Source organism: Ornithodoros turicata, chromosome 9 (assembly GCF_037126465.1).
Source record: "Ornithodoros turicata isolate Travis chromosome 9, ASM3712646v1, whole genome shotgun sequence".
In the NCBI taxonomy this organism is placed as follows: domain Eukaryota; kingdom Metazoa; phylum Arthropoda; class Arachnida; order Ixodida; family Argasidae; genus Ornithodoros; species Ornithodoros turicata.
The window spans coordinates 27,337,032-27,352,123 of NC_088209.1; the positions used below are offsets into that span (position 1 = coordinate 27,337,032).

The window sequence follows — 15,092 nt, forward strand, 5'->3', positions numbered from 1 at the left end:
CAGTTGTCCTTGTCGCCTTCGCCCGTCTTTGTTTTGCATGCTGATTGTTTCACCTCGCCTGCATGCCTTGCTCAAATGATGGAGTGTAATTACAGTGCCGGTGTCTACGGGGTGGGGTGGGAAGGATGAGTGATGAGATGGTAAAGGAGCGGATATGGTCGAACTACAGCCGTGACACCGCGCAAAATCGTGAGGCCAGCGTGACAAGCTGTTCAAACCACAAACACGTTTCTTTTGCAAGTTTATTTTGTTTTGTTCATTTCAAGAGTACCCACCAACAGCCAAGCCCTAACTGAGTGTAGCACTCTACATGATAAAATAAAACACAGCGATAAATAACAATACAGAGAAAAGTTACAAGGCTATTCATTCTAGCACTGAACCTTGTACAGCATGCCTAGAGTCTCGCGCCGCCGCAAATATATCAATATCCTGGTCATCAATTCTGTTAAATATAAGTTTCGATCTAACTACAGGCGAAATATAGATAGAAACAAATATAGATGATTCACATAAAACAAACTTGCAGCTCTACATCTCCTAAATGGTGCAAGGAATCGTACAGTAGCGTGAAGATTCGGGCACTTAGCTACCCATTAACAACTTTAAACAAAAAGTATTAGCCAAACTCAGCCCTACGTCTTCCTAGAGTGGTTATTCCAAGCTTGTACAATATCCATAGAAACAGGTTCTATAAAAAAAATTGTCATACCGAACGCAGTGCCTCTGGACTCCTTCAATTCTCGCTGATAGCTTACCATTGAAAAAATTCCATGAAACGAAAGCGAACTCTAGTTTAGATCTAACTAAGCATCTTGTATTACGTAAGCTTGTGTATTGTGTTCATAATAAATTTTCCATAACAACAACTAAGCTTCTATAGAGCGCTAACAAACATAACTTGTTTTCAAAAGGGAAATCTTCCGTGTTCGCAACACGGAAGATCATACCAAGTGAGCGCTTTGCTGACGCTACAATACTTGCAACATGCGTTTCCATCCTCAACGCAGAATCCCGCAACACTCCGCGATCACGCACTACACATACCCTCTCCACGCTGTCCCTACCTACTGAGTATATAGTCGTGTTTCACAGCGCCTTTCTTTCGTGTTGGGGTAATCATTTTCGTTTTTCTCGTGTTCAGTCGCAACTCATTATTAGTGCACCAGTGTACAATAACATTAATGACGTATTGTAATAGTAGTGCGTCACTGGACTGCTCGATCTTGCTGTAAGCTTTCAAGTCGTCTGCATATTATAAACACTCTGAATATTTCACATCACGCGCTATATCGTTGACGTACACTTTGAACAATAAAAGTCCTAAATATTTTAAAGTTTATTTAAAGTTTAAACGTATCTCGACGCATCATAATGTGCACCACAAAATTTTATTACGGCAGGACAAGGAAGAAGATTCCTGTTGATTCCTTTGTTTTGTTTTGCAATAAACCTATATTCCCCCCCTCCTGTTGATAATAATATATCTCTCGTGCTTGTGACTACATGTTACGCCGTAAACAGGTGGACTGGGGTGTTTTGCATTGCATTTGGAGCCGACTGAAATACATCTGTTTGGGATCAACGAGTCTCCAATATCACCCTTGAAACTGTAGTTCTTAACGGGTGTAGTTGCGCTAGTTAATTTGAACAGAGAATAGACGAGTACTGGTTCACCTGAACTTTCTTGCACATTCTTGAACGCACTCAGCCAAAACCATTGACGTTGACATTTTTTCGCCTTATTCGTCATTTACGTCGTCCCTTTTCAACGTTAATGCGCAATCCCATTAACCAGTAGCATTCCTACACCTTTCCGATGTTTGCTTTGTATTGTTGACGTTTTGTTTTGCTTCTACCATGTTTAATCTGTCTTTGATCTTGTTGACGCACCATCAGGTAGACCTCACGATTGTTGATGGGTACCTTTCAAAGTAAACTATTATTATTATAATTATTACTATTATTATATTATTAGTAGTAGTATAAGGGTAAAACAAAGTAATTTAGTCCTTTGGGGCACTAGATGCATTGCCACAGCCATAATAAGTCCGTTTCGGGACTAAATGCACGGAGGTTATATACTCACAAAGTTTAAAGACTATTTGAGGACTAATACAGGGAGTAATTGCAATCTAGAGTAATTGAAGCTGTAATTGCTGCAGAATTTAGTCCTTGCGTCCTATTTTGGATCGCTCTACACATTATCTCAGTTCTGACAACTCCTGTTATGACTTTTTTGTGTGGTCTTCACGCGTTGTGAATACGATTCGTCTCTATATTTACATGTTCTTTCTTTTTCTTCTTTCCTGTTTAGGGAGAGTAGTGCGTGGTGCGGCGAGGGTAGCATGATCGGCGCTGCGGGAAGCCGGCATCTGAACCGTGGCAGGAGAGGATCATCGCCCAGTCTGTCTCCCCAGCTGCCGTTGGGCTACAGGAGGGCTTCCTTGACACCGCAGCCCGAAGAGCTGGACGAAGATGAAGATGCCGACTCCAACCCCGCGGCAGTACCAGCTACCCCCAGGGACCAACAGCAAGAAGAACAGGATGAAGGTGGTGGAGAAGGCACCACGTTGCTCCTGCCCGCTGTCACCGTACCACCGTCACCTGTCATGGCGGGCTCGGCTGATGGCCCCACGCCCGAGCCTACGACGCCGAGAGAAAAGGTGAGGCTTTTCGTTGTCTTTCGCAGAGTGCTTACATTGTTCGAAATACTATGAGTGTTTGTGGGCAGTGTTCGAACGTTGGCACCCAAACCGAACACTTTCTGCTGTGGACGTCCCAAATAGATCCAGTGGATGTCCGTCGGACATGTATAGGAGCTTCATAGATGGACTCCCCTGGCAGTATATCCGCAGGATGTCCAGTCGAGGCTGTTTGAGGGATTGTCCAAATCAGGTTCCCGACAGTATGTTACATGGAGCATTTATTAGGAAGAGAGAGAGAGAGAGTAACGCGTGATGCAGTAGTAGTGCGAAAGTTCGACTTTCAATGGACCTGTAGAGGAGATGGTGTTCCTCTACACGAGTCCTGAGCGGCGATGATGGAATGTCCCAGTGGGCATATGATCGTGGCCACACGCTAAGACGGTGCCAGCAGAGGCACGTCTTCATCGTGCTTCACGGGCCGCCACAGATCAATGGAATTGAACACCAAAAGCTGTACGAAACACGACGTTATCTTCATGGAGAGTTAATACTCCTGACTTACAAGCAATTTCTCACTTTAGTGTTTCTTACGTACGTAATCGAATTAAGGTTACAGACACCTCACCCTTAATTTTGGCTCACAGGCCAACAGGATTCTAGAATATTGCGGAAGCTCGCGAGACAAGCAATTTGGGGTAAGTGGAGGTTTTAGGTGTAGGTATCAAGCGTGCTAACACGGTTGGACGACGATAATGTTTTCCTTGGGTCAGTTTGCGTCAGTCCGCGTCCTTCATAAGCCAATCCTTCATAAGCCAATCCTTCATTACCAACCTTCGGGAACTTCGGTTGTGTAGTAGCTGCGGAATTACAGAGCGTCACTTGCTGAGACAATTGGAGAACCGACACCCTCCAAATGCGTTTCACTTAAGTGTCACGGTAGTTTTAATATCTGTGCTACAAACACTAGGTAGGCTTATTTCTCTTTCGACGTAGACATTTTTGCGCTGGTGGAATGTTTAAACCCACGGGACTTCAGGAGCTGGACTACTCAGCCCTCTCGAATGGGTTGAGGGCAGCTGAAATTGCTTCAGAGGCATTTTGGGTAAAGCTCGAGCATGGTATACGGCACAAAGAAGATTATTTAGCGGTTTCGAGAAGAACAGCGGACCCTCTTTGCAAATACTACTCTGCCAATCAGATGATCGGGGTAAAGAGGCGAGGCAGAAGGAAGAACGTACCTTCTGTAGACATTGCTGGGTAATGGAAAGACGAGTGTCAATAGTCGGGGGGGGGGGGGGGGCTGAAGAAAGGATTTTACGAAATGACTGATGCGAGATCGACACGTGTGGGGGAAATATTACAAAGAGGAGGGATAAAGTGCAGGATTTCCTGGTATAGGGCCCTTACATGATCTGTGGTTTCTAAGATGGAAGTTCGCTGTACAGTTTCTCCCTCGCGCTTCCAAGGCACCCCAGATTGAAGCAGTAAACTCGCTTGTGTATTCTTGCAAGCGCTTTCATCTGCTCGAGACTCTTTACATTTTACAGACAAGATTACTTAGACAACCTCTAAAAATCAATTCAAATAGCTCCAACGGGTAATAATAACTGGTCCCCAGCCGTACTTTAATTGCGAAATTCGACGAACAGTGATGAGAGAACCTCGTGTAATTTCCCTGTCGCAACCATAATTCCCGTGGCGTGTTTGTCCAGAACACACGACCGCTCCATTATCTTTTGTTTCTACGTACCCCATTAATTTCCTCTTGGGAAGCGTGTTCAAGAAACGCAAGCTTATGCTCGTTCGCGAATCGCGAACTTGCGAAAGCTCTTAATTGGAAGGCTGGCAGATTGGAAGGAAGCTCGCTAAACTAAGCTTTGAATAGCTGCAAGCGATATTACAAGATGTTTCGATATATAGTTTCGAAACGGTATTTTTTGTTTTTTGTTCAGCCTTTGCAATTAATTTAGTGAATGTTCAAAAAGTGCGACAGCTGGGCATCACAACCAGGGGCCTTCCGGTGCTTCCCTTCACATTGGTATGAATTGGTGGGTGGGCTTAGGGAGATAGAAGAAAAGAGGGAGGACGCGCTATCCGTTGACTCGGTTCTGCAAGTAGAACACAAAATCACACGCGCAGAAGAACATTTATTGGGTTACAAAATGTTGTATAGAAACTCGAGACCACCAATTTTATTCAAATAATTCTCGCAAAGTATTGTTCTTGGATGCGACGCGGAAGTTCGCATTAATTAATTAATTAGATTTAAAGAAATACTGCATGAAAATGCGCGCGATTTCGCTGCCGTTTGGAAATATTGTTGCTGCACCAGCGCCATCACTACAGGTGTGCGCGGGTATGTAAATTCGACCCGAACCGCACCCGCAGACACGGTCTCACAATCAGCACCCGCACGAGTTTTCGTGGAACTACCCGCACCCGCACCCACGGGTCGTGCGGGTATATCCGCAGACCCGCACTACAGGGGCGTGCAGCCGAGTTGCAAAAGTTACAGTACTGCAGCGCCAAGACGAAAAACACGAAAGCGTTTGTGGACGTTTAATCGCACTTTACAATCGGTACATCACATGCATGATACACAATTGTTGAAAGAATGGCCATCAAATTATCATAGAGTGCACTGGAATTAAGCCCAGTTTCCTCAATTCCACTGGCAACGAATTCCATCTTAGATCCAATAAAAGTTAGCTCCTGTTCACCATAGTTTGTGCGAGGCAACGCTTTCCTAAGATACATATCGTCTCTTCTAAGGGAATATATGGAACTAAAGCATGTTAAGTGGATAAAATGAGGAACATTAGAGTTATAAATAAGACGATGGATAAAGAGGCTAATTTTGTACGTAGTCAGAGTAAATACGTCCATGATTGATAGTATAGCGAAAATGCAAAAGTGATTGACGTATCTGGTTGAATATTTAGTACTGAGCGTATAGAGCACGCTTTTGTAGGATTAAAAGCGGATGAAGAGTGGTACGATAGGTGAACCCATACACTTCTAGACCATAGCTGATATGAGTGTATCACTGCATAGTACAGTCTAAGAAGAGCATTGATCGGAAGAAGACGTATTGTTTTAGCCAGGGCATGCAGCCCTGGTAGTAATTTGTGTCGAATATATATTCGATACGTGGTTGTGCCAACTGAGGTGTTCATCCAAAGTGACACCTAAGAATTTAGCAGTCTTCACTCTCTTAAGTGCAATTGATGAAAAGCAAACAGATAAGTGACATATTTAAAGACTGTTGGCTAGGGTGATACACAACACAGTTTGATTTCGTATAATTTGGAACTAACCTGGTGTGCGAGAGCCAGAACGATAGTTTGCTGAGGACAAAATTAGCTTCATGAAACAAGCCCTCAGGTGTGCTGCCTTCTACGAATATGTTGGTGTCATCAGCGTACAATGTGCAGTCTGTGGCTAAGAACTTAGGCAAGTCATTGATGAAAAACAGGAATGGACCCAAGGTTGAGACTTGTGGCACACCTACTTTGCACTCAGCTAAATCTGATCGGATTTTCCCAATGACATACTGCTTTCTTCCAGTCAAGTAACTTCGGAGCAGGCGCAATGGTACTCCTCTTATCCCGTATCTTTCAAGTTTCAGCAGCAACAGTTCGTGGTCAATTAGATCGAAGGCTTTCATTAAATCTATAAAAATACCCATAGTAAATGTCTTAGAATCGATGCACCTTTTAATTTTCTCAAGAACATTACTTAATGCTATTTCAGTAGATCTGCCCCTTCGAAAACCAAACTGAGATTCAGATAAAAGGTTGTGTTTGTCAAAATAATCTGTAAGCCTCCGTAAGAGGAGTGTCTCTATTGTTTTACTCAACGGTGAATGTACCGCTATCGGCCTGTAGCTAGATACCAGAAGCTTATCGCCCTTCTTATGCACTGGGACAACCTTGGCGACCTTCAGCCCTTGGGGGAAAAAACACCGGCTAGCACATCTGATAAATATGACTTAAACTGTTTTACGAACGTTACAGGAATGTTGTCTGGAGCTCTTGAGTGTTTCAACTTAAGATCTTGAATCACGCTCTCAACTTCTTGTGCACATTCCCATTTCCATGAACACCATTTCTATATGTACACCTAAGCAGAGCGCACATCCCAGCACCAATAACAGTGTCAGCGTCAGCAACACATGCATGCAAGCATTGACTGTGAGCTTTCGATCTGCCGGAGGGGGCTGGGGCACAACCCCCCCCCCCCCCCATTCTGGGGTACTCGTCCCCATACCAGGCACAGAGGTCGGGCAGGGTGTCTGGGATTCCGTGCCACGAGGCAAATTTTTACAAGACTGGAAGCGTTTCACGTTCACTCGCATGAAGCATGCGATTCGTCAGATATCACTCGAAACGTTCATTTTGAATGCCACCGGGGTGGCTTCTCGGAGGGGAACTCGCCGCCCGGGAATGTTCGGGGGGGGAGTGGTGCTCAGGCCCCCTAACAGTCGGCGCCTATGCATGCAGGCCCGTGAAACCTGCAGTAGTTCATAGGCAAGTTCATTAAAAGTAACACTTTAGCACGCGCATCAATGCCCGTCGCTGGGAAGCCAGTCCTGGAATTCACGCATGGCACAAGTACATTCCACAAGCACACATTCGGAATGCGCCACATCATCAGGTTAACAATACCCGAAGAGCATCGATCATATTTCCCCTCGTTGTTTTGAGCCATGTTTGCTCGCCTCGCACGTGTTTCGGGAGGGGGTTTCAGGGCCACAAACACCGCTGCCATTAACTCGATCGCTCTCTCACGTGCCATTACCTCGCGCACGCACCTGTGCTCGAGCGACTGCATTTCCGAGCCATCACAAAAAAGAAAATACGCGTCACGCGAGATCAAGCAATTTCCAACACCCCTTTGTCAGTGCTGCTTACGTTACTGGCAAAGTACGCTGTCCAGAACACGCTCGTCTGCGGAAAGCAGGCGCTTCGATCGCAGCGAGGCTGTAGAGGGCGCCTTTAGGGACAAAGGTGTGGTATAGAGGTGCTCGCGTTCGAGCCCTTTCAGTCTGAAAGGCGTTCACAGTAGACAGCCAAGCCGTCTCTTTCTTGCCACTACTCACGCAAACACATGCAAAAAGAGAGAGAATAATATTTATTTATGACGGCGGGGGTATATCATTTCATAGCTACTGCGTGGTTAATTTTATTATTTCTATCCTGATTTTAGACTAAGTAATGAAGCTCCTTTTCTGAAGCATTGACAGCTATAACAGAAAATAGAGAGTATTAGCGCGTCGTACGGCTATCGCCTTTGGGTACGTAAGGGATAGCGTTGGTGGTTATGCGCACGCGCAAAGCATAAAGAGAGCTTCGCGCATTGCGCAGAGCCATCACGCTATTCTCTTGCGTACGCAAAGGCGATAGCGTGCGATGCACTAAAAACTAATGTCCCGGCTGTACACGACAGCAGTGGCATCTCTGACGAACGTGTGGGTATCGTCGTACACGGTGTTCATTTTGATCGTAGGTGTCTTCGACGTCGACGCCACGAAGTCGTACGCGACGTCGTGCCCCATCACGGCTCTCGACGGAGCTTCCGGCTGGCGTCACCTTGGGGCGCCGCCGTGCCGTCACCACGACTGACCACAAGACCTGTGCCTTGCTCCACACCAGACTCAAGGGCATCCGCCTTGAAGACATAGCGTGAGTTCATGTTTCACTCCTTCACTGCAGCGCGCATGCGCGTGCAATCCCCTCTCTCGCAGAATCTACAAGAAAAATAAACAAACATACAAGCATCGATTATCGTCAGCTATACGATGGTGGAGCTATTCTCCAGGCACCGTTAGCGAATGACGGTGACCAGCTCCCGTGGCATAGTGGTTAGGATGATCGCTTTCCACGGCGAGACTGGGAGGTCACACGGGTTCGAATCCTGTCGCCGGCTGTGCTGTCTGAGGTTTTCCCTGGGTTTTCCGAAGACTTTCCAGACGAATGTCGGCACAGTTTGGCCTGAAGTCGGCAAGGGCCGCATACTAACCCCCCCCCCCCTGTCCCCCACTCCTTCCTGCTGTCCTCTCTACATCTGACCACGTCTGTACGCCGCTTATAGCCACAGTTGTTTCGCGAATTAAAAAAAAAGAGTGACGGTGAGAGCATATTAATAAATAAAAATCTATAATAAGCGTATCAATCATGATTACGTCATATATCTAATGGCGTTCTTTTAAAGCGGGGTGTCTTGCGCCGTACTGCCCCGGTAATTCGCTGTGTCCGCACCCGTTCGTATTGGTCGTGTGCTCCAAGTGAATTTTTACTTCTCGGCGAACTGAGTAATGAATAATGCGAACAGTTTCCGAAATTTGGGTGCTTGCAAAATTGATCCGGTAAAAACTTTAGCGTACGCATGCTGCCATAGGAAAACCGCAATGTTTTTCATGAGGTCCAGGACTGAAGTGGCGAACGGATCACCTTCCTGAACCGTACGACAGGAACCGTATAAAAATCGTTCATAAATGAGAATAAATAGACAGATTAAATATTTGTACACGCGCGAACGATCGCCAAGATCCTGAGATTATAAATATCATTTTATCGATTTTACTAAAATACCGTACTTTCGCAACCCAAATATCCCCACCACGGTAGATCTGACTATACGTACAAAGTTCCTCAAATTTTGTTTATGCTGAACAAGTGGTCCGATGCTCACAGAGTACTGTGTGTGAGGAGAAGTCGTATATAATTTGAACGTCTTACTGGCCACGTGATTTTACATAATCGTTCTGGAATAACAGGTCTGACGCTAAGTAGGACATCTCTATATATTTCTCCACTGCCATTATCAGCATCTAACAGCATGTCCTCTGAATGCGTTGTCTCGAAGTCTTTCTTCTCTTCCGCTTTGTATCATTCCATCGTTTTCGCATACAATCGAGCAACGGCGAAGGAAACTCTCTGTTCCATGTCTGTTGCAGAAGTAACGCCCGCAACAGCAAGTCCTCGCCTCAAATTCAATGAAATCTTACTGATCGAATCGATAACAGTAACAAATAAACTGCCCAGTTGAACGTACCTTGCAAGTACACAATAGTCAAGGGCGGGACAGCGTTGCCATGGCAACTTTCTATATTCGCGCACAACAACAGCGAGACGCTGCGTTGAATAAAGAAAGAAAATAAAAAAGGAAACATGGCGTCCTTTCTTTTTTTTTCTTTCCGTGCCGATACGGTCTTGGGAGGAGAAATAATCTCCATCGATTGGAAACTCGTTGCGTCAAGTCTGATAGCCATGCACGTACGCCGAGAGGGTCCCTGCACGAGTTGTTGCTGAGTTCCTCTCCAGCACTGGACTAATGGACAAACTCTAATGGGACACCTTTCCAACATCATCCATTTCTCATCCCTTCCACAAGAGCAATGGGGCAGTTTACCGCCATAAAGGCGATGAATGACCCACCACATCATCATCCCATGTATGTGTGCGTGTGCGTATGCACGTAGTTCCACATATGCCGAAGACGACACATATTCAGGTTGGTTGGTTGGTTTTAAGAAGAAATAAAATGAAGATTTTGGCTTCACTAGTGTGAGGCCCGCAACTCCACTTCACTTGCACCAGTTACATATCCAGGAAATGGATAATACGCGCACAGCTCACGTATAGTGCACACGTAGTCCGCGGAACATATATACAATAATATTGGTGGATAGATTGCTTATATCTAAAATTACGGGCATATCTTAAGCAATATATTGCACATTACAGATACGCGAAAATAGGACTAAATATATGAGTAAAGAGATTGCAGAAATTATATGCAATGCTGAATTGCGGAACATTGCGTAATGCCTCAATACATCATATAAATTCTGCAACTCCTGTGTACCGTTCCTCGTTCGACACTGTTGTACGCAAGCCCATTCGTTTGAACATATCTTGAGGATAACCCATTAATGTACTCCACACTAATCCGACGACCAGCGGCATTTCCGAATTGTTCAGTATTGGTCGTTGAATGATGATTACAGGAATACTATAAAGGCTAGAAGGTCGTGGGGACGAATCCCACCACGGCAAATGTCGGTACAGTTTCCCCCAAAGACGGTCTCTGTATCTCCCACACTTTGCTGCTGCCCTTTCTTTATCTTTCCACGCCTGTGCACCACCCAAATCCACCGCAGTTGCTTATTAACGTTGTTTAATATAGTACGCTGCTTATGGCGTTTCGTATTTGGTATATCCTCTCTGATATTCCATTTCAAGAAGAAATACGTCGCGTTCCACCTATAGATACGAACGTATTCCTGCTTCAGTATAGGTGTGCTGCCCTAGGGATTGGCAATCTCTTCACTACTTCATGAAGCCTTTACTTTACTAACGAGTACGCAAACGCAAAAAACAAAACAAAAACAAAAAACACACGAAAAAATGGAATTCAGGATTATAGCCAAGTGTGTCAGAAGCCATAGATGACTAGAACAAGAAGGGAATGACAGGATAATGCAGCGGAAGGCAGCATGCATTTTAGGGCAGATGCAAAACCTATCTAGCGACGGGTGTTCTCTAAGGACCTCATTTAAAAATCTAGCTCGAAGTTATTAGGAACAGCTACAGGACGAAGCAGCTGCGATAGACAGAGAGCGTCGTTGGCATTCTGCGGTACGCCGAACACACGGGAACTGAAAAATCGTCGACGGAAAAAGAAATTTTAAAGAGAACGCTTTAAAACCCTTCCGCTATAGTGAAAGAGGATGAGTCGATTTCCATAATTTTCTCGACTACCCCTGTACCCCCGAATCAAACATACTTTCGAGGAAAATCTAGGCTATACTCCGAGACAACATGAGAGCCATAGTCAAAGAGCATATTTCCGCCAGCGAATATTGTAGTCCGCGCTTTGCTAGCGAGGAATACGATATGATGGACGCCATGACAGACGAGGAGGCCGCTTCACATGGATTGTAAAAGCGCGTGTTTTACATGCTTGCTTTACATGTACCACCGGCATGGCCAAGCGGGTTAAGGTGTCCCGCTCGGTTGTGGTAGCTGGTGGTATCTGAAGACTGGGAGGTGGTGGGTTCGAATCCTGCCACCGGCTGTGCTGTATGGGGTTTTCGGAAGGCTTTACAGGCGAATGTCGGCACCCCATGTTTGCGATGGCACAGTTCCCCATGTAGTCGGCCCAGGACGCGTAGTAACCCTCCCCCCTGTCCCCCATTCCTTCCTGCTATCCTCTTTCCATCTGTCCACATCTGTACGCCGCTAATAGCCACAGTTTCTTCGCGCCGCTATCACGAAATAAAAAGAAAACATGCAAATGTTATCTAAGTACGCCATCTCCGAGGCGTACGTGTTTCCGCAACATGATGTATAAGCAACAGTCTGAGGCATGTGGTCGCACTACCTGGGCCGACTTCTGAGGGAACTGTGCAGACTAGAGTCACTAGTCTGGGCGAGACATACTGTTTCCAAGACCAGACATCGTACTTATCTAGCTTATTTAGTGTCTGAAAGCGGAGGAACCCAGGAGGAAACCAAGACAGCACAGCCGGCAGCGGCACTCGAACCCGAGTTCCTCCCAGTCTCGACGTGACATGACCAGCACGCTAACCACTGAGCCAAGCGAGCTGGTGCACACTACACGTTGTGAGCCTGAAGTGTCATTCGTCCGCCCAAGCCAATCACAGGTGTCTGCAATGAGAATGAGACTAGTCTTGCACCAGCTCGCGTGGCTCAGTGGTCAGCGTGCTGGCCATGTCATGTCGAGACTGGGAGGTACCCGATTTTCCAATCCCGGTGCCGGCTGTGCTGTCCGGGGTTTTCCCTGGGTTTTCCTCAGACGTTTTCAGACATATGTCGGCACAGGACGCTCATTCCCCCAGAGCGTTTGTCGTGACGTTGCCCACCTCTGTGAGGCCGACAATGGCGAACCCTTTCACCAGCACCACCACAACCGGAATAGTCCTGCAAGGTCTACGCTTGGATTTACCCTCGCGTTCTGGAAAAAGCTAACCCCTCTCACACACTAGGCACCAAAATACGAAGTACCCTCCGGGAACATTAAACTTGCATAGCAAAGTTGAACCCGACGACATCCCTTTTCGTGAATAGCATTTATTGCCCGTGACATCTTCCCCGTTTCGGCTATTTTCATGGCTCTAGCTGCGTACACAGCTATACTGTTCATACAAAAGACAGGAACCTATTGATCACCCTAACTGACAGAGTGAAGAACGCCCGATCCGGTTGCACTAGAAAGTGAAGAAGGCTCTACAGCAACCGACACTTCGACCTACCTTTTTTTCTCTTGAGTCAGGAAGAAAAACATCTTTAGTTCGCGCTGTTGCCAGGCCCTGCCTGTAGACGTCACAGCCAATTCACAGGGGTCACGCTTACCAGATCCACTGCACAGAGGAAACCGTTCTGACGTAAGATGCGCAAGAATTGCCTGTGGCAGTGTGTCCATGATCGCTTGGTTCTGGACCACGTTTCTTGTATATGAAGTAAAATTTTAAGTTGTTTGTTGTAAATTAATAAGTTGTTCGACGAATTGGGCTGCGATGATTTCCCATCGCTGTACAGCACTGTGCGCTCTTAACAGTAACACGACCTCCGTACAATCGGTGGCCACAGTAGAAAGTGCGCAAGGGTTCCCGACAATGCGAGTTGCAAACATGAAGGTCAGGTTTTGACTTACATGTTTACTACTCGCATTGTGGCGAACCCTTCGCACTTTCCACTGGGGCCACCGATTGTACGGAGGTCGTGTTACTGTTAAGAGTGCACAGTGCTGTACGTGGATATTTCCCCAACAGCTGTGGCACATTGTCGAGGTCTCTGGCGGAGCTTCTTCCAGCCGTGTTCGATTGACCCTGTTATCGACAGGGTGACATGCTATTGATACGGCAGTTCCTCCATAAAGTTGAAGCACGGTTCAGCTCCAGCGCTGCACCTTCAGCTCGCACTTCGCCACTTCGTTCTCAAAAAATCTGCCCGGAAGGGAATGCCATTTCCCTGTGTCTATCTGTGTATTCACACGAGCGACATCCTCGCGGAAGATTCCAGTGGAAGAAACAGCAAAACCACTGCTCATAGAGACGAAGTTCCGTCCCATGTTATGTTGAGCATTCACACGGTGCGGAATATCAGGAGTGGCGTACTACGCACTTAGCAGACGACACCGTCAGCGTCTTTCCCGCCGTCTGCTACAGAATATCTTTGACTGTGTTGAAGGATATTCCCATGGTTAGCAGTGTTCAGCAGGGAATGTCGCTCGTGTGAAGACACGGTATACGCTTTCTCTGGATGGAAGCAGCACGACGACTGCAAACATAAGAAAAGGCCACGGGACTATGCAGCGTCAACTTTTAGACTATCAACCTTATGTGTCAGTGAATTCGCAAGTCATGACGCCACATTAAATGAATTGCGAAAATATCTCTACGAACGTGTTCAAATAGATGAATTCGGCGGTTTCTGGCAAAGGCCCCACTTTCGGTGACTTTTCTTTTCTTAGATTCCGCATCGTTTTCCTTTTTTATTTTCCTTTTTTTTTCCTTTTTTTTTCTCAGGCCAGACCATTACTGTCATGTCAAGGAGAGAGAGAGTAATGCGATAGCCTTTTCTCTCTCGTTCCTTTGCCGCCTCCGTCATCGCGAAGCGTCAATGCATCATAGCTGAAGACATGAACGCGATGACGGCAGGTACACTCAGAGTGATTTATAAGGAGGGAAGCGTCATTTTCTGACCTCACCGCCAAGCAGAAGCAGCTGACCGACGGCTCAGCTGAAATACGGGTTTGGCTGCCCAAGAAATGTTGCGATTGTATGACATCGCGACGGTACAGATGATACCCCGCGTGACCTCGCCATTAGAGGTGTCGAAAATAGCGGCTATATACGAGGTCATCGCGTTCTGTGGCATCGCGTTCAGAGCTCTGTGACAGACGCATTGGTCTGGATAATCCAAACACTGGTCTGGTGGAGCAGGTTATGGTGCTACTAAATGTAGCGTTAAACCACGAAAACGGCGTTCCATACATTTTCTTTTCTCACATGCGTGTCGTATTTTCACGTTCGGAATATTACGCTCACCATCGCGTTACTACCAACGTCATCAAATGCCTCCCGCCGTCTTGCGATGGCCATCAATCGCGCGTCCTTGAAGTCGAAATACAGGGTGTGTGCAGAAAAACATGACCCGCATTTTTACATGTAACTCGTTGTCTACTTAGCCGAGGAACTTCCGGTGGCGCACGACGGCGTATTTATGCGTGCGAAAGCTACAAAAAATCCTGGAAGCCATACTCAGTGTAAAAAAATAAACAGAGCGCGAAAACATGGGCTTCCATGCATTAGAATAGGGCGGTCATGACAGTGCATGGTAGTGCATTTCGGTCTCATGAGAGTTATGTGCAGGCACCGCTAGGGGTACTGCCGATGAGCATCCATGTGGGACATCG

The 15,092-nt window shown here is 46.4% G+C and overlaps 1 protein-coding gene across 1 annotated transcript in view; it reads left to right on the forward strand.

The window, feature by feature from the left end:
- The window catches only part of LOC135369446 (uncharacterized), a 188,421-nt gene that overhangs the window by 42,272 nt on the left and 131,057 nt on the right, over positions 1-15,092 (forward strand). The window contains exons 2-3 of the mRNA XM_064603035.1: positions 2,318-2,666; positions 8,157-8,332. Coding sequence (XP_064459105.1) covers positions 2,318-2,666; positions 8,157-8,332 — 525 coding nt within the window. The remainder of the gene's footprint in view (positions 1-2,317; positions 2,667-8,156; positions 8,333-15,092) is intronic.